This window comes from Rutilus rutilus (genome assembly GCF_951802725.1).
Source record: "Rutilus rutilus genome assembly, chromosome: 16".
NCBI lineage: Eukaryota > Metazoa > Chordata > Actinopteri > Cypriniformes > Leuciscidae > Rutilus > Rutilus rutilus.
The window spans coordinates 10,344,985-10,364,406 of NC_140224.1; the positions used below are offsets into that span (position 1 = coordinate 10,344,985).

General features: G+C 38.8%; 1 protein-coding gene across 2 annotated transcripts in view; it reads right to left on the reverse strand.

Moving 5' to 3' along the window:
* Positions 1-2,815: 2,815 nt before the first annotated feature.
* The window catches only part of plekha1b (pleckstrin homology domain containing, family A (phosphoinositide binding specific) member 1b), a 50,161-nt gene continuing 33,554 nt past the window's right edge, over positions 2,816-19,422 (reverse strand). Inside the window, exons 8-13 of one of the 2 annotated variants that reach the window (XM_084434781.1) lie at positions 16,517-16,585; positions 12,966-13,030; positions 12,131-12,194; positions 8,589-8,678; positions 6,189-6,259; positions 3,591-3,948 (exon numbers count right to left, since the gene is read on the reverse strand). In XM_084434781.1, coding sequence (XP_084290907.1) covers positions 3,741-3,948; positions 6,189-6,259; positions 8,589-8,678; positions 12,131-12,194; positions 12,966-13,030; positions 16,517-16,585 — 567 coding nt within the window. In that variant the 3' untranslated portion in view covers positions 3,591-3,740. Of the gene's footprint in view, positions 3,949-6,188; positions 6,260-8,588; positions 8,679-12,130; positions 12,195-12,965; positions 13,031-16,516; positions 16,586-19,422 lie in introns of both variants that reach the window. The other variant, XM_084434780.1, reaches the window with a different exon arrangement.

Below are 19,422 nucleotides of genomic sequence, written 5' to 3' on the forward strand. Positions count from 1 at the left end.
CCCTAACCTTAAAAGATAAGCAAAGACATTATTTAGACTCGTTTAAAAAAGTTAATCATTTTTCCAGCCAAATACAAGACAAATACATACATTACAGAAAAATAACAGGGTGCAGCATATGAATCCTCAAACAACATACAGTATATATCAGTCACTGAATCTGTTTACATTCACACTAATAATACTCATACTAACATATGGACCCTTTTCACATTTCCAGGGAAGTCGTAATGGTTGGGTAAACTTCTATAGTGGCAAATATAAACTAAAACAAATATAATTTTTGCATTCCCATTTGCTTCAATAGCAAAATAAAATAAATAAATAATAGTGTTTCTATGACTTTCCAAAAAAAAAAAAAAAAAAAAAGAAGGAAAAAAATACGAGATTGATTACAATGATCAGAAGAGTCGGATGTAGAAACATTCACGCATCAGCAACTAGTTTTCTGTCATTTATTGCCAAGGCAACACAAAGTATAGTTCATGATTTATATATATATTAAAAACTTATAATTAGATTTACAATATTAATAATTGTGGGAATGCATGATCAGTCTGTGAAAAGGGTCCATACAGCTGCATTTTGCTGATACCTGTGCTTTGTTGGTAATACTTTAGGTTCAATTCGTTAACAATATTTAATGCATTAGGAATCACGAACTAACAATAAAAAAATACTCACAGCATTTATTAATGTTCTGCTAATTCTACATAAATACATTTCAAGTTGAAAACTCAAAAAACATTTCAAATACAAACATTTATTGAAAGGTTATAATTAATATTTATCTCAATTGTGAAAAATTACCGTTCATCATTAGTCTGTGATAGACTGTGTAATGGATTAAGCATTGTTAACAAACTGAACCGTTTTGCCTAACCGGTTTATCAAACATCTCTGGAGTGTTTCTCTGTGTAGAAATATAGAGTCATGCGTTCACATGCATCTGATAAACACAAGTGCCACTAAAAAGAGAGCTTTAACTCGCCATAAGAGTGGCAGTATGTTACACTGAAATATAACAACAACACAAACATTCTCTACAGCATTATGAAACATATCAGTAAAAGCTATTTCTATGATGTTGTGGTCAAACACTATCACAAAGTCCAATTCAATTTATACATAAAGCATTCAAAAAAGAAACGAAAATTAAATTGACAATAAACAAGACCACCAAGGATCAATGGCCTCTAAAGGAGGAATATGTTACTATAGGAAAAAGCTTAAACTTGTACCCCAACAAAAAGGATGTTAAAGCACCAGAATAATTCAAATAACCAGAACTTATGACATGTTGATCTTTTTTTTTTTTTTAATAAATACCTTTTATTATATTTTATTATAATATTTTATTCAAACAATATATTTTCCAGTTTAACCCATATAGCCTTGCAAAAGTATTAAACATCCATATTTGCGATCATACGTTAAGTGTTTTGATGCCTGATTTCACGTGAAACAAGTGAATTCACTTTGTGTACATAGTATTTTAGGAAAAAAAGGGGGAAAACACAATAGATTTATAATACCTGCCATAATATCGCTTATTGGCCATAACGGAAAATAATTACAGGCTATTGATATCAATGTTTTGTTTAAAATGGGGCTATATGTAGAATTCAGAAACCTTTGTTATTAGCGACACCGGTGGCCGTTACGTGAACAGCAGCCAGCAACTTCTTGCTCATGCTCGCACTCGTGGACATGTGACGTACAAGAGACTGAATATGATTAAATGCCCTGATATACTCACAGCGAAGTTCTTTTTCGTCCTAGCGATGTAAATATGTTTGCACAAGCACTGCAATTCACCGGCATCATGTGGACAAATTGAGGTAATTAATAATTACTAGGGGTGTGACAAGATATCGTGCCAAGATTCTAAAACCAGTTCAACTTTTAAAAAACGCGTCTCAAGACCTTGCGTTTTTTCCCCATTCCACTGCCAGCATCTCGCATTTTACAAAGCAAAAATGCGTTCTGTGTGAACGGCCCCATATCTTGTAGAATGCGTGCTCAGCACTGCCCCTACGGAGTACGCACGATGACGAATTTAAAAGTGAAAGCAAAACGTAAGCTCCCTGATGTCTCCCAATATCAAACCTATCTCTGGACTGTGTAGTTGTGTCTCTGGTCTCTGTTTGCACTTTGAATACTGAGAGAGTACTTTGATTATGGTTGCACTTGCATTATTTATACCGTTTTTATTTCTATGTTCAATTTGTGGAAGAGTTCAATTAGGAGGTCACACACAGCCTCAATCAGAAGTTCTGGAAGCTCATAATTCATAATAATAATAATTAATTACATTTATATAGCGCTTTTCTGAGTACTCAAAGCGCTTTACATATGGAAGGGGGAATCTGAAGAGACTCATGAGTTTGTGGCAAAACCTTTTACAGTGCTTGTATATTGTTGTCGTTCAATGCATTTGATAATTCATACTCAAGAGTAGAACTGAAATGACACTCATTACAAGATAATTAGTTAAAACATTTCAAAATGCACCTGCAGACTATTGTTCCAGTCATGAATTTTGTCATTGAGGATTTCTATAAAATATCGTGCAAAAATCTTGTCTCGTCTTGTTCTCGTGAACCCAATCTCGTGTCTCGTCTCGTGAGATAAGTGTCTCGTCACACCCCTAATAATTACACTGTTATGATAGTTTGAGTATTAAGTAGGCCTATATTTGAGACTATGGACTATATAGATCTGACTATGTGAGACTACAGTTTTAATGAATCCCTTTTCTTTGCATGACACATTGATATAACAGTACAGAATAGCTCTTTCAGCATTATCCTGAACATTGTATAAGCATTTATTTCATGCGTCATAGAACAGAAGAGAGTGAGCGTAAAGCCCAAAGTATGCTTTGGCCGTCCGCCTACCGCGACGGTCCACGCACTGTCCATGAGACGTAATTTTCGTCATCAGGAGGGTCCGCGGACGGAAGGTGCGCGTACTGTAGCGCATGTGCGAGTGACTTGAGCACTTAAAAACAGCAGTCCACAAGATGCGCTTTGAAAGTATACTCCTTTAGTCATGAGTGTGGAAAGACACATTCACCATGTGCAAATTTTCTAGTGGACTAGATGTGCTTTCAAGCACTCAAGTCACTCGCACATGCGCTACAGTACGCGCACCGTCCGTGGGCTGCACGTGGACTACTGCGGACCCTCCTGATGACGAAAAAGACATCACATGGACAGTGTGCGGACCATTGCAGGATGGGGACGGCCTAAGTATACTTTTGGCTTAAACGTCACATCCTTTTGATTTTCCCAGCAAAAAGGTTCCCAGTCCTTCGCATAAAAAAACTGTTTATAGGCTCTCGTAGACAACCTAGGAAATCAGGGAAGGTCTCGTTTTTTAAGTTTGGTTACAAGCTGTTCAAACATTGGAAATAAAAAAGTGATTAATACATGTAAATTCTTCCATATAGCCTCTTTAACAAATTGTCTGGTTTATAAATCTGTATTATAGTGTACACATCTTCTGAAAGGCTTGAGAATGACCACGGAAAACTCCAAATTCCATAGTCCTCCATATCCCATGATGTACTGGGCTCGAGTCCCTGATCTGCTTTTGACGTTAATAGTTTGTTGTAAAGTGTGTAATATACCAAGTACATTGTTACACCTTGGTAACTTGCCGCTCTTTATCTTTAGGGGAAGCCGGAGGCTGCATTACTTTGCTCCTCCGTTGCCATTGCGACGAGTCATCAACATTTACTTGAAGATTTGGGGCGTCTCCTGGAGCGACAGGCGTGCTCGGGCCCCGGGCGGCAAGCTGTTCAGGTCTGGCCCCTCCCACGCCATGCTGAGGGCCCGAGGGGGAACGGCATTCTGGGTAATGGAGTTCGGTGGGGAGGGGTGAGCGAGGAGTTGGGAGACACTGTTCGCTGTAGTAGAACATGGAGGTGGGTTCAGCGTGCTCCTGCAGAGATTGAGTAACGATTATAGAAACAGCACGGCTAGAATGCAGCAACAGTCAGGTCAGAGAAAACGGCTTTGGGAGAGAGGGAAGACGGAGCAAAAACTCAAGAACAAGGAGCAGGTGAAGAAAGAGGTACAGCAGGAAGTTTAGTACAGTTTAGGACATGGGTCACGACAGCAAACAGTGGCAGTGAAAGTTACAGCAAGTGGCAGGCTGCAGATCATTCTGGGATATAGCAGGAACAGGACAGATGGTAGTGCAGAAGATGGGCTTGTTTTTGGATTGTTAGTGTCTCAGTGTCACATTTAATCTCTGAAAGGAAAGAATGAGAGGTGGACATCAGCTAAAACAGCATTAGAGGAAGTCACAGGCAGGACAAGGATTCAATATAAAAAGTTTGAATGTTCAAGTCGAATGTTCGCATCTTTATTTGAACGAACAGTTGTTAATGCGTCTGTTCAGATTGACACGAACATTTGCATGCATACTGTCTGAGAGTGAATTTACATTTTCATTCAGCCCATCTGCCGTTTTTTTTCCCCACATTGATATGAACAGACAAATAGTATGCAAAAATAGGACTGAATTTTCGTGGCGCACGTTTGGTCTTAATTGTTAAAAGAAGTACACTTTGGTATACTTTTAAAAAGTGAATTATCCTTAAAAAGGTGCACCAAGTCATTTTTATTTATGTTTTGCTGGCTGTTTCATCTTCATTAGGTGCGTTCATTACCGTTTATAAACTTGGTTCAAGGCTGGTCATGTGACCTCAACATGGTTGCTATTATGCAGAATAAAAAAAAAGTGTAAAAAAATGACACTTCTGATTTCTTTCTCTTTTTTTTTTTTGCATTTTGCTGTTTTATTTTATATCAAAATCCATTTAATTTATGCTGAGCCTATTCAGTTTAAAAGAAGAAAGATCTATGCTGCCATTATGCTATTTCCTGTTTTGGATGTCAGCCTGATTGACACACTGGTGAATAGTAAAAACCTTTGTGTCCAATAAAATGAGCTAGATTCATTCTCTCATATCTTCATGTCACACCATGCATTACAATTTAGTTCAAACAAACTTGTACCTCTTTTCATTAGTATTAAGATTTTGACATTCCAAAACTAGAATAGATCCCTGTAACATCAAACATCAAAGAAAGTTTTAAAGTAAAAGCAGAAGCAGGTGAGGTTATGAAATGGATTGTAAAAGGTAAGTAAGTAGAAGTAAAGTTAAATGTGATGTTAAATATAATGAATACAATAGATAACTGAAGATAATATATACTGTACAGTATATGAGGAAGAAATGTTGCTAATGATTATGATAATTTGGCCATTTTAGCCAAATAATCATAGACCTAAACTTACAAACAGTGTTCTACAACGAATGCCTTTCAATTTCAGTTATATTTCCACTTGAGCTTGGTTCGGCACGGCAGGTAGAATGCGTGTAGTGACATCGCCACTTGTGACCAGGATTGGTCACTTGTCTGTTGCCTGGCTGCCAGTTTCTCAATAGCTGGCCAAGCGCGTTATTTGAACGAAGTTAACATGAGTTAATAATAAAATTAAAATAAATATTTGATCATCCTCCATAATGCTGTCGCTATTTTACATCTCATACCATCTGTAAACTCTGGTGTTAAGAAGGCAACGACTGACGCATTTATATTACATTCCAAAGAGCTCCGTCATCAGTCCCACAGTGGAAAATGAAACCATATCCGTACCGGCTGGGCCGGATCGGCACGGAATGTAACTGTTAAGCAATGAGAGGTTGTTTCGGTGGAAAAGCGGCTTAAATGTCTCTGGCATTCTATTTGCACACAGAATTATCTTTCATCTGCATACTAAAATATATAAAAAATGACTTACATATTTAAAAAAAAGTTTTTAATTTAGTTTTTTACTCTAGTAAATGACATTCAAATGTCTCTGTAAATCACCATTATCAAATATTTGCATTACTGAGCCCTAGAGAGAAGTGTGGGTAATCAGATGAATGGATGAGATGTTTAGTATGGATGTACCGAAAGTATATTAAAAGAGTGAATGGGGATGATGGGTGTCAAAGGTCACTCTAGCATGAGTGCGGGGTTGGTCTGTGAGGTTGGATTGTTTAGGTGAGGCAGCTCTACCCTGCTCAGATCTTGTTCAAAGTCTACAAGCCTCTAAACTCTAAGCAGGGGGCTGAGTGCAAACAAACAGGGACAAAGCGCGAGGGGTTTGATCTCAACACATACGTGCTGCATTCACCATTGCAGGATGTATACCTCTGTATACAAGGGTTTGAGAGCCGTCTGGCCTGACGCATCTGCAACACAGCGCACATTCATTAGGCACGGACACGGAAGAACAAGAGACAAAAGGGCTTTTCACACTGCGCTTAACCCTGGGTTAAGACCATAGACAGTATATAAACTGGACACAGCGACCCCATAGGTTTCAATGGAGAAAAGTGAAGTCAATTAGAAGCTCTCACTTCCTGATGGCTGAGCGTACTGCGCAGACTCAAACTGAGCTTGACGACGTAGATGTGACGCGAGCAACCCGTCTGTCTTCTAGTAGCTGTGCCAAGAGAAATCTGAATCATTCCCTACTAGAGATGCACGGATGGGCTATTATTTCATCCGCAACCGCATCACAAAACTCAACATCCGTCCGCCATCCATCCGCACCAACGTTTTTGACCAATTTTCAAAACCGCACCCGCCCGCCATCCGCTGATTGGTGTATACATAATATTTTTCATTTGTTTGGTTCAACCGCCCGCCACCCGCCCGAATTTAATTCAAATATTATTTTTCGTCACGTCATCCGCCCGATCCGCGGTTTATCCGCGGAGTCCGTGGCTGTAACCGCCAACCGCGTATCTCTATTCCCTACCGAAACTTGCAGAGACGGAGAGTGTGAGTAGGATGTGTCCATGAGCTAGGAGCAGGAGCACTTCGTCATTTTGCCTCCACATCCCCCCGATTGCGTGCGAGCTTCTCCTCCTGTCCATACGGTAATTTCTCTACTGTGCGACAGAGAGTCGCGTGGTTATGACGCAATCGTTAGCCTATTTTTACAAAAACTGCATCTACGGGGTCATAACGTAAGATACAAGGTAATGGAGCCTTTTATACATTTTCGTGTTTCTTTAGAAATAAATAATGGACAAATGGAGTCTTTAAACGCCTCAGATGTAAAGTTATTCGCTGTCAAAGTGACGCCAAAATGAATGGGAGTCAATGGAATGCTAACAGCAGGTGATGGTCCGCTAATCAATGGCGGCGCCCGGGGAAGCTTCAATATTTTATGAAACCCTGCCCCCCTGGTTAAGACAAGTAATTTCACTCGGCGGCCATCTTTGAAATGCATCTCGGGCATGCAAGTGCAGCTCTTATCTCTTTGAATGGGGAAACATCAAGTTCTCCAAGCTTACGATTAAATTTCATATTTGAAATCACCGATAAAATCTAACAACTGTCTCATAAATTTTGTTTCTAAACGCTCAAATCATGAAACAAAACAGAAAACTACATTTTTCAGGCTGGATCAGGCTAATGCGCATGCGCAGTGGAAGCATGCGTCTGAATGTTTCTATAGGAACCGGAGCTTCTAACGCCAGCTGCAGTGACGCGATGACTTTACCAATCAGCGATTGGCTCTTATTTAGAAGGTGGGACTTATTCCGCCATATTGAGCGTTGTACTTTTCCCCATTCAAAACAATACGAGTGACTTATCTTGTGTTATTCTATAGACATTATGCGCCAGAGAAACAAGCATGCAGCCATCTTTAGAATATTGTCTATGAACTAACGTTTTTGCGGTAGCTCTGAATATTTCTATGGCATCGCTGTCGAGGAGTAATTAGCTGGTGAAATGGATTTACTTATTGTAGAGTAAACGAAGTTATCATGAGCATTGTAATGTTTAAAGCAGATGTCTTTACAAATGTCAGAAGATTTTAAAATGAGCCGTTCATTCATAAATACATAAGATCGCGGTGAAAATACAAACCGGAAGACAAAAGACAACGAGCGCAGCACTAAAAAGGGGCGGGGCTACATAAGGTCTATGGTCTTTGGAAACGATTCAGTGTTAGAATGTTGCGACTAGATGCTTAGCAACCGACAGCCAATCGCGTACCCACAAATGTAAAAATACGATTGTTAACCCAGGGTTTAAGAATGTAAAATGTGAAACGGCAGCTTATAAATACCCAGGTTTAATTGTTAACCCTAGGTAAATTATGAGTGATGTGAAATGTGAAGCAAGATAACACAGGATTCCGTTTACCCAGGATTTAGAATGACCCAGGACTATTTTAAGTGTGAAAAGCCCAAGAGAGACAGACAGACACAAAGAGGGTATAGTAGTGTATGTCGTCTGGTAAAGTCTGGTAAGTTAGACCAGTTTTTGAGTGGATAATGACAAAGGTTTTTAGATTTAGGGTGAACTATCCTTTTAAGAACTTTGGTTGTTCCATTGGCCAACATAAATAAGGGACATTTTGAAATTTGAAGATAAACATGGTTGGGCAGGACATGGACAGTGTGGGTGGCTACAAAACACGTCACAAATGGCAAATCAATCCAGAAGAGCACAAATCGGCTGAGAACTCAGAATGTGTCACTAAACAAAGTAAATTCTTACAGAGGCTGCTGAGCGTCCAGGACCCCGTTGGGCCACTATGGCCCCAGAGATAGCCTTGATCCAGCCGTGCATCTCCTCTGGGCTGTCCGACTGAGACAGAAAAATACAGACAGCTTTAATGTTTATATGTTAACACATTTTGTAAATATGATTAAAAAACAATGTTAAAACATTTATTCATGCTTGAAATTATTTACATCAGTGACTAATTGACCCTTCGCAGGGAGTTTAATTGACAGGTGATCTGACCAATCATAATCCGCCATCCGCCGAATCCGACATTTTTGTCCGACAAAGCAGTCAGGAGAGCTAGTAGATTAACGTTGGAGGATTTGAACTTGAAAAACGGAGTGTACTGACGTCTTTCCACGGTTAAAACAACATTCCATTTTTATGTTCTTTCATGTTTTATTTGATGCTATAAATTAACTAGAAGGAAGAGATGATCGGTTCACGAGCAGCTTTAAGAGGCTCTACAGCGATCTGTCAGACACATTAAAGAGCCACAAAATGGTATTTATTGTTTAAATTTCTTTAAAAAAATGACCAAATTTCAAAGTTGAGACTTTGTTTCATATCAAAAGTAACCTGGTCTGTCCTGTCTGTCAGCGCTTTGTCAGTGTCCTCTCTGCTCCGCGATGTATTTTTCACTGTGCGAGAACATGGTGTGCCGTGAGAGCGGCGTGGCTTGTAGGACATTGCAACAGTAACTAAAGGTAACAGTAACGTGTTTCTTTAAAGGGGTGGTATAATGCCCTATTCACAAGATGTAAAACAAGTCTTTGATGTCCGCAGAGTGTGTATGTGAAGTTTTAGCTCAAAATACCCCACAGATATTTTTATATAGCATGTTAAAATTGTCACTTTTTGAGGGGGAGCAAAAACGCACCATTTTGTGTTTGTCCCTTTAAATGCAAATGAGCTGCAGCTCCTGGCAAAGGGGGCGAAGCTTCAAGAGCTTGTGTCCTTTTACCTCACACACACACACTGAAAATTTCAAAAACTTTTAGCCTTTTATGGTCAAACCGGAGTCAGACAATGATGGAGAAGAGACTCAAGAAGAAGTGACAACATGTAGAAGCAACAAGACGTTTCTGAATGGTTAGCTGATGAATTTATGTTGCGCATGTGTAGTTATCTTCTAGTCATTGATTAGCATATTCTGTCTTGATAATCTATAAATCGTGTTCCGGGGCGGGGGCGGGGTTTATGTAAATGTTAGGGTTGGTGATGTCACTAACCTGAGAGCCGTTTGTTGTAGTCCCTAAAAAATGATTTCTTTAAAAGAAAATATCTCCCCTTGCTTTGAACTTTGAGCATTGTAACTATGCAGATGTTGTTTATGGTCAAACAGCAACATTACACATTAACTAAAGCTAAAAAAAGTGAAATCATAATCAACCACCCCTTTAAGACGACCCTTTTGACAGCAGGTTTGGATAATGAATATTTAAAATCACACCTGATCAGCATTTCCACAGATGGAGCATCAGTCATGACAGAAAGAGAGAGCGTGCTGATTGTAAAGTTGACAAAAGACTTCTCTTTACCGAAGGGCATTCATTGTCTTGCACACAAGCAAGAGTAGGCAATGCACAATGCATGCAAGTCTGTAACTGGATGTAGTTTACCACCAATCTAAAAGAAAAAGCCAGACTGCTCTGATGCTGCCACTCATGTTAAAATCTCACAGCTGAAGATTGGGCAGATTTTCTCCATTCGCTGAGTTGTCATCAGTTTCAACACTGCCAGAGCTGTTTGGCAGGACTTTCCAGCACTCTCCACACAAATGCAGAATGCGTCTGTGGATGTTTCCTGCGCTAATTTGGATCGGTGAAAATGCAGTGGACTATTGAGGAAACTCAGCAGCACAGTTTTGTTAAAGACCTTGCACTGATGAAAGATGTGCTGCGTGAGTTACAAAGCCTCTGCATGAATCCGCAAAATCGAAACACCTCTCACTGATGCCAGTTGGTGGACTCGTTTGTCTATGGAGATCCTGGAGACCATGGAAACAACACCAGCAAAGGCAGAAGTGAGGATGACATCATGCATGTTCAATGGAATCTCACTAGAAGCCATCAAGGAGAATATCAACAAGGTGCAGTTCCTGCAGGCTGTCATTTATAATCTCTCTGTACGTCTCCCTGACTGGTTTCTGCAAGCAAAACCTACCTGGCCTCCTCAGATGAATATAAACGTAGCTTTTCAGCCATGAGTGATACTGCTAACAAGAGGAATATTGCCTGAAGGCCAAAAACCTTCTGTCCTGTTTCTAGACGTAGAGCAGTTTGACCCAAAATCGTTTGTGCTCTATTGGCTGAAAGATGGCCATCGGCTGTCAACTGCAACCAAGACAGGAAGGCAAGCATAGACAGAAAGCCAGACAGACCACTGTGGTCTGTTCTAGGTGGAAAAGTTATGCATTAACATTTATTCTTCCACTGACATTAACGAATACTGATAGTATTTTGCCATCCTTTTGCTACTGTTACTGTTTAAAGTCATAAACAGGTCCTTTTGAAGTTACTGACTTCTACTTTATCACTGCTTTCTGAGACATTATGCCATCCAGTGAGTTTGGAAGACATCTGATTATTTTCTACTGTTTTTGAGACATTTCAATGTATTTTGAAGTCACATGCTTTTATGGGTCTTCAAGATCCTTATTTGTAGTCCCCTGGTTCTTTTGCCAAAGTTGGGGGGAGGGGATACACAGCTCTACAGCAATTTGAAAGTGATTGCAGTACCAGTTTTGGCCACAATCTTACATACGGCTCCTTTAATACTCCATCAAATGAAACAGGCATGACTATCTATTGCTTGAAATGTTATGAACAGCAGCTACGCTAATTCTTTTCCAGTTGCTTTCTGTTTCTACCTTGGGATGGCCGTCCTGAGGTAACCAAAGATTACGGCAGCTCCTGTTTGGTTCTAGCCTCTTAAGAAAATTTTAGATGACCCAACACATGTGAACTCCATGGACTCCAACTCCTGCGATGACTTCAGATGAAGCAAACTCTGAATCAACATGCACCACTGCCAAAGTTTCTATATATTGTTATCATTATGATCACAACTTGTAATAACTGCTTTAATGAGATCATTGTTTCTGTCTAAATGAATACATGATGTTAGCTAACTGCAAGATTTGTATTATCTTAGAACTGACATCATGACATATGGAGATAACTTGGACACAGTCATCTCTGAAAACAAATTACTCTAAATTGTAATGTAGACATCCATTTTCTGTAAAGCTGCCTTCAAATTATATGTATTGTGAAAAGCGCTTTACAAATAAATGTGAATTGAATAAATAACTATGACTTCTCCCAAAATATGACTACTTTTATTTTGTAATATTATGACTTTATTCTCAAAAACGTTACTTTATTCTTGAAAAACGCATATTCTCAAATCATATAAAGCTATATTTTTTTTACCTGCCACCCTGAAACGTCATTGTAATATGCATTTAGTTCACCATCAAATATCAATGCATAAATTACATAAAATTAACATGAGTTTGACATTCCTACCTGAATGTAGAAAGTTCTTGAGGTAGTAACCAGTTCAAAAAGATTGTCCCTCATCATCAAGTCACTAAAAACATAATTATAGGGACATTTTTCGACCGTTGAAACATTACAGCAGTACAGATGCATGATGAGAAAGCTGTTATTGTTTATTAATCTTGTGTACTATTATGAAGGGTCTGCCCAAGTCCCAAACTGTGGAACTTTTAGACATTGTGAAATTTGTCACGTGGTTACATTAAGATAAACTTGGCTGCCTGGAGATAAATAAATAAAAATATAACAAATTCCATTTGTTCAATGTGTGGTTTCATCCGGAAGATGCCATTTAAAAAATTCTCATCTGCAAGTTATTGCTAATGTCACGAATGTTTCTTAAAAAAGTAATTCGTCAGATTATTTCATATTTATGATGTAGAATGTAAGTGAATCTGCTCTTTTGAGATGTTTCTAAAATAGACTGCAATGCTATCCAGATGATTTTGCAGACGCATTAAACATGTATGTTCCATATTGTGATGTACATCCGAGTGTAATGAATTATCAAAAAAGAAAAGATGCCTGGTTCTGTGCATGTGGGTGTTCAATTGTGAGCGGACTGACGAAAATGCATCTTAATACTAGGTGTAAACAGGGCCTAGGTAAGCCATCCAGACACTAATTGAGCATTGCGTGACATTTGTTTGAGAAGTTCGTCAACCTCTGGCTAAACCAATGGCGTGAGTATGGGGAGGGACTTCCTGTTTGTTGAGCAAATGAAAGACAGGTTATAGCAGAAGCATATTTGGAAACAATTTGACAAAAAACTAAACAAAAGCACAAATGAAGCAGTACTGACCTTTGTTTACACTCCTGCACCTTATTTACTTCTTTCAGAGGAACAACTCGTAACGGTTCTCGGTCCTAAAAAGAGAGTTTCATCCGGCTAATTAATATTGTCTTTAGTTCATGTGAACGACTGTACAAGCACTGAGCAAACATTCCAGCTGCGCTGAGTGTGTGCAGAGAGGAAGTGCAGGCCCGAGCAGGATGAAATCACACAGCGAGCGCAGGCCTGTGATTATCAGCCCTGAAATAGACTTTATTGACATCTACTGTATGATTTAGCCTTTGACCAAGCCTCATTCCTGCCTACAATATGCCTGCGCTCCTCACACACACACACACACTTGAATATGTGGTTTACGGGGACTCTCCATAGGCGTAATGGTTTTTATACTGTGCAAACTTTATATTCTCTCCACCTACACTAACCCCATAACAGTATGTTTTTAGTATGTCTTAACCCCTCCGTTTAGTATGTTTTTCACAGCAAGTGTCCTCATAAACCATGTTTACGTTGTAATACCCATGTCATTATACACATTTGTGCACTCATAAACCACACACACACACACACACTGAATCAGTAGCTTCCCGTAACAAGCTCTTTTCACCCAAGATGTCACAGTTAATGTTGTTTTACAATTATAGTGATAGGTCAAGAATTGTATTTTGGATCAAATATGAAACCTTTTAACATTTCTTGTTGTCACAATGTATCAGGTAGTACAGATATTGCTATACTATTTATAGCGTGTTAGATATATTTGTACAGTATCACTGCTTTACATTATTTACACATGGACTGATGTGATATGTATGTGTATATGAAGTATTTTACAATGAATTCGAACATGGCTCATCTGATCACAATTTAGGGTCAGAACTAAGTACACAAAAAAATATTTAGACCTAAATTTAAGATTTATGTATTTGAATTGCGTATACTATTTCCACACTTTTAACATTGAAAACTAATGTGAAGCATGTTTGTCAGTCATGAAACAGGTTAGAAACAGGTAAGATCTCAGCACAAAAAAAAAAAAAAAATTATTATTAATTATTCACATATATTTGATTTTATTTAAATCATATTTTCAAAATGCATTTATTCAAATAACTTAGAATCAGCATAAATATGTTCATTGTGGAAAAAATATAAATATATTCAGTTAAAAAGTATGGACATGGAACAAGCTAAAATGTATGAGTCTGAAACAAATTGGATTTACATATGATGATACATATATAACCCTGGTTATTATGCATTTAAAACACATTCAGTTTATTAGAACTATAACAGAAATCGCACCTGTTTTATTTATGTATGACTGACAAATATATCACATTAAGCTTATTAGTTTGTTTATGTTAAAATGTGGAAATTTTGTCAGCATAAATACAAAATGTAGGCCTATATACTGTATATATTTCACTGTCAGAGGCAGAAGATAAGTCTCTGCTATTCTTAACTTCATGGGAATAAAAATAATTAGGCTACTATAAATCTGTGGGAAATAATGTTTGTCAAAAACTTTTAACAGGAAGTTGTGTGTTTGAACAGTGGAACGACTCTCCATTGTTCTGCCCCCTCAGTCAAAACAATTTATAACCGTTTACCAGGATTTTAAACCACTACAGCCGAAAAGTGAGCCAATGATGGCTCCCTCATCAGGCAAGAAGACATGGAAGCTGCTTTTTTGTAAGAGGAAACATAATATGCCAAACAACTGTCCACCCATCCGTACTCCCCAATACTTTACCCGTAGGGCAAGTAATTCACAATGTTTAAAGCAGGACTTCAAAACCCAGGGTTGAAATTAGCATTAACCTTTCAAAATTACAAACGTGGTCGTCCACATAATGGCAGTGAATAGTGACCAGCATCAAGCTTTTAAAAAAAAGTATAACAGAATTATCCAATGCAACATGTCATTTATTACAAGTGTTCTGGGGGTGTATGATAGGGTTTGCTGAAAAACAAACTAATTAAACTAAAATTAATGTATTATTTAATGAAAATCCTGACCTTGCCCGCTGCTCTGTGCTCGACTAGACTATGTTGTGTTTTTATAAATCTTGATTTCTCAACTTGTGTGCTTTTTCTGGGCGAGTTCGAGTGAACTACTTTGCTAATAGAGTGTCATGAACGCGTGCCGTGCTTTGAAAACCAACGGCCAAGGTTAGGAATTTTGTTAAATAATACATAATGTCTGAGGTTTTTTTTCCTAACAAACCCTCCCGTATACCCCCTGAACACTTGGAATATGACACGTGTCGCATGGGTCTATTCTGTGATACTTTTGCATCTTTTTTTAAAAAAGCTTGACGCTGGTCGCTATTCACTGCCATTGTATGGATGCGCGCGAGCAGGGCATAAAAAAGGGGCATATGGCATTATAACAACACCACAGTGACTAAACGATGACATAATTTTCATTTTAGGTTGAACTATATATGTACTTATTAACTACTATTAAGTACTATGGACTTGTAGCTCGTTGTCTACGTTTCTATGATTGTAATTAGGTGTCATTTGTGTTTTAACAGCGTTTAGCACACGAATATTGATCCGGGAAGTTCGAATCTGTGAATATATTGCCAACCTCACTGAACTCCTTGAAGCACACTGACCGCATTTCTGTATATTTGAGTTCAAGTTCAAACACTATGAAACGCTTCATTGTTAAATGAAACACTGCTAGTGGACATTAAACAGGAAGTGTCTGTCCGATCGAGCTCACAACAGTTTTTGCGAGGGAACGCAAAGTGTCTCAGGGGAACGCAAAAGTTTTGACAAATATTTTTTTCTAATGGTGTTCTACTAAGTACTAAAGATGCTTGTCATGAAGGGGTTGAATAACTTTGAGACTGCAGAAGTCATTCAAAGTTGCATTTTCAGTTAAATTAGGGGAAACCACTCGAAACATTTGTTGTGTTGAGCTATTCCAATTAATTTAGTTTGATTTGTTTATTGCAAACATCTGAAAGTCTGTAAATTTGGTCAATAAACCTGATTTGCTAAACCTGAATAATTTCGATTGCAACTGTATGTATATAAAATGCGTCAGATGTTTTGTTTCTAAATATAAGTTGATCAAAATTCTGATGAAATTTAAAAGGGAAACGTGCTTCCTATGTATTCCTAAAGCAATCGCCACTGATGCAGACATGTTTAGACACAGACTGACTGTTAACACACAGCAAGAGGAATTCATAACACTGTGAGCAAGTTCAAACAACCACCCAAGCACGTGCGCACACACACACACACACTAGACACATGCTTTCACACTCCCACATGAGTCACTGGTCTAATTCTGGGGGCACATATGTAAATATGCTTCATTGCTGAAATGAGATTGGACACAGGATCAGATGGCATGAACAATACACAGGCCGGACTTTCACTTATCAGATGGGAGCTTACAGACGGGCTCATGGACGCACAGGTGCAAAACACAATGAAAACAAAGAGTCAAACAGGTCAATGGGTTCTAGCAGCATTCAAAGACGCAGGACTCTGGAGACAAGGAGGAGGAGGTAGAAAGAGAAGGAGAGACTGACCATTTCTGATTTAAAGTAGCTGAGTGCATTGTCATCCAGCATGAAGTATCTCCTCTTCCAGTTTTTCATCTACAGAGAGACAAAAAGACACCTCAGTTTGCAGAATTTAAAGGCATGTAGGCAGTGTGATTATGCATTTGACATATGACAGATCATGTTCATTTTGGACACTGCAGCAAGGCTAGTAAAACCAGTCGTTTTAATAAGAATCCACACAATCAGGAGTTTTTTGCATGGGGGCGAAAACATTCCCCACATAGATTTTGTTTATGTTTGAGTTGGTCATGTAAGGCCAGAAAGCTGCTTGGTCTGAAAGTGACTTTGGTGTGAACTGTGCTTTATACATTGCTATGCTATTGACAATACAACCTGGTTATTTTTTTTCCCTGTGACATTTCACCTAAATTCCGCTAATGTGAAAGCACCTTTAACCCTATAAAGCCTACGGTGTAATACTGGATACACACATTTCTACAGGCTTTAAATGATCAACATGATTAAAAACCTGTTGTACACAATCTACTGCATGAAAAGAACACATCTTTTTTGCTGTGAAATATTTACTGATTTTTATAAAGTAAATGTAAGAATAATTAGGGCCCAAGCCCTGAAAGGGCGAAGGCCCTATTGTTTTCGGTAGGATTATTATTATTATTATTATTATTATTATTATTATTTTGTCAACCTTTCGGGCACTTTTGGGGCCCTTAACATGCTCGAAAACTCTTGAAACTTTGCACACAGGTCAGAACCCGCGGCCATCAGGGCCGGGCTGAAGCTGGTACCCGGGCGTGGCAGGGGGGCTCGACAGCGCCCCCTGGAACGGGATCCGAACACGTGTCCATAAATCAAACACGCTTGCATGTAATAATATGAAACTCGGTACACATGTAGATCTCATCGGGCCGAACAACTTTCGTGCTCTAAGTTTTACGCCAGCCCAACAGGAAGTCGGCTATTATGGGTTGTTTGGAAACGCATGGTCTGGTATTTGAAACACTTCTCCTAGGGAATTCACCCGATCGCCACTAAACTCGGTGGGAATGAAGTCAAGACATTGAGGATGCTAAATTGCGGACGGATTTTTGATATCTCAAACGGTTTGGCCGTGGCGAGGAAACGAATTTATGGCGAATAATGGAAACAGGAAGTGTGTTATAACTTCTGCATACATTAACTGATCTTGATGAAACTTCAGCAGTGTGTTCGTGGTAAGAGGCCGATCACATGGATGTGACTATTGTGAGTCAAAGTTATAGCGCCACCAACTGGCAGCAGAAATATATCACTTTCAAAATGCTTTGAAATCACCCTCTTATTTTTACCCGATTTGCTTCAAACTTTATGTGTATAATGTAAACACACGGCAGATGTAGACCTGTGAAAGGATTTTTGATATCTTTAATACTGTTGCCGTGGCAACGCTTCAAACTTTAATATTCTTTTTTGATGCTTTTGAAACTCTTAACATACTTGAAATTGGATGAAACTCGACAGACACATCACATTTATTAGCCAGTAGACATGTGCAAAGTTTCAGAAATGGGCGTGGTGAGGGGCTCAGTAGCGCCACCTTTAGTCATAAGTGGGGGGGTTAGTTTTATCAACAGCAACAAAACTTGGTATGTGTATTGTTCTCATCAAGACGGACAACTTTCTAATTGACATTAACTACCTCCGACCAACAGGAAGAGAGATATTTTGGTTTGAATGTGGATTTTCTGAAGAATTTTCTCTCCCTCTCTCTGTGTCTCTGTGTGTGAGAGGGGAGGGGGGAATTTGACTATTGCTTTTATATTGTTAATCAAGGTTTCAGGGGCTTTTGGGGTCCTTAACGTGCTCAAAAACTCTTGAAACTTTGCACACAAGTCAGAACCCCCTGCCATCAGGGACAGGCTGAAGCTGGTACCCGGGCGTGGCAGGGGGGCTCAACAGCGCCCCCTTGAACGGGGTCCCAAAACTTGGTCCATAGATCAAACACGCTTGCATGAATTAATATGAAACTCGGTACACATATAGATCTCATCGGGCCGAACAACTTTCCCCCGGTCAAGTTTTACGCCAGCCCAACAGGAAGTCGGCTATTATTGGTTGTTTGGAAAACGCTTCCTGTGGAATGCGAAGTACTCCTCCTAGAAAATTCACCGTGTCCCCTCCAAACTCGGTGTGCATGTAGTCAAGACTTTGAGGATGCTAAATTGCGGACGGATTTTTGATATCTCGAACGGTTTGGCCGTGGCGAGGAATCGAATTTATGGCGAGAAAAGAGAAACACGAAGTGGAATAACTTCTGCATACATTAACTGATCTTGATGAAACTTCAGCAGTGTGTTCGTGGTAAGAGGCCGATCAGATGGATGTAACTATTGTGATTCAAAGTTATAGCGCCACCAACTGGCAGCAGGAAGTGTGTCACTTTCAAAATGCTTTTGACAAAAGTGGGGGGGTTAGTTTTAACTCCAGTCAAAAAAAATCAGTTCATATATTGATCTCATCGACCCGGACAACTTTCTAATTTAAAGTCATTAGCTCTGACCATCAGGAAGTCAGATATTTTGGTCTGAATGTGGATTTTTTTGCAAAATCAGCCTCTGAATTTTTAGCCACCTTTATCTAAGTGGTTATTTTATTCCCACCAAACTTTTTCAACATGATAAAAATATATTAATGATGCTAAATTGTGAACGGATAATAAATATCTCAAACGGTTTTGCTATGGCGAGGGATTAAAGTAATGTCAAAAAAGTAAACACTAAAAGGCTCATATATTCTAAAAATGTAATTATACACCATTTAATACTACATAAAAGTATACAAATATCAGAACTTAACTCATTTTATTCTTTTTTTTCAATTTAAGAATGAAGTTTAAGTTTAAAAACTGCCAGAATGGTTGTTTAGTCTAA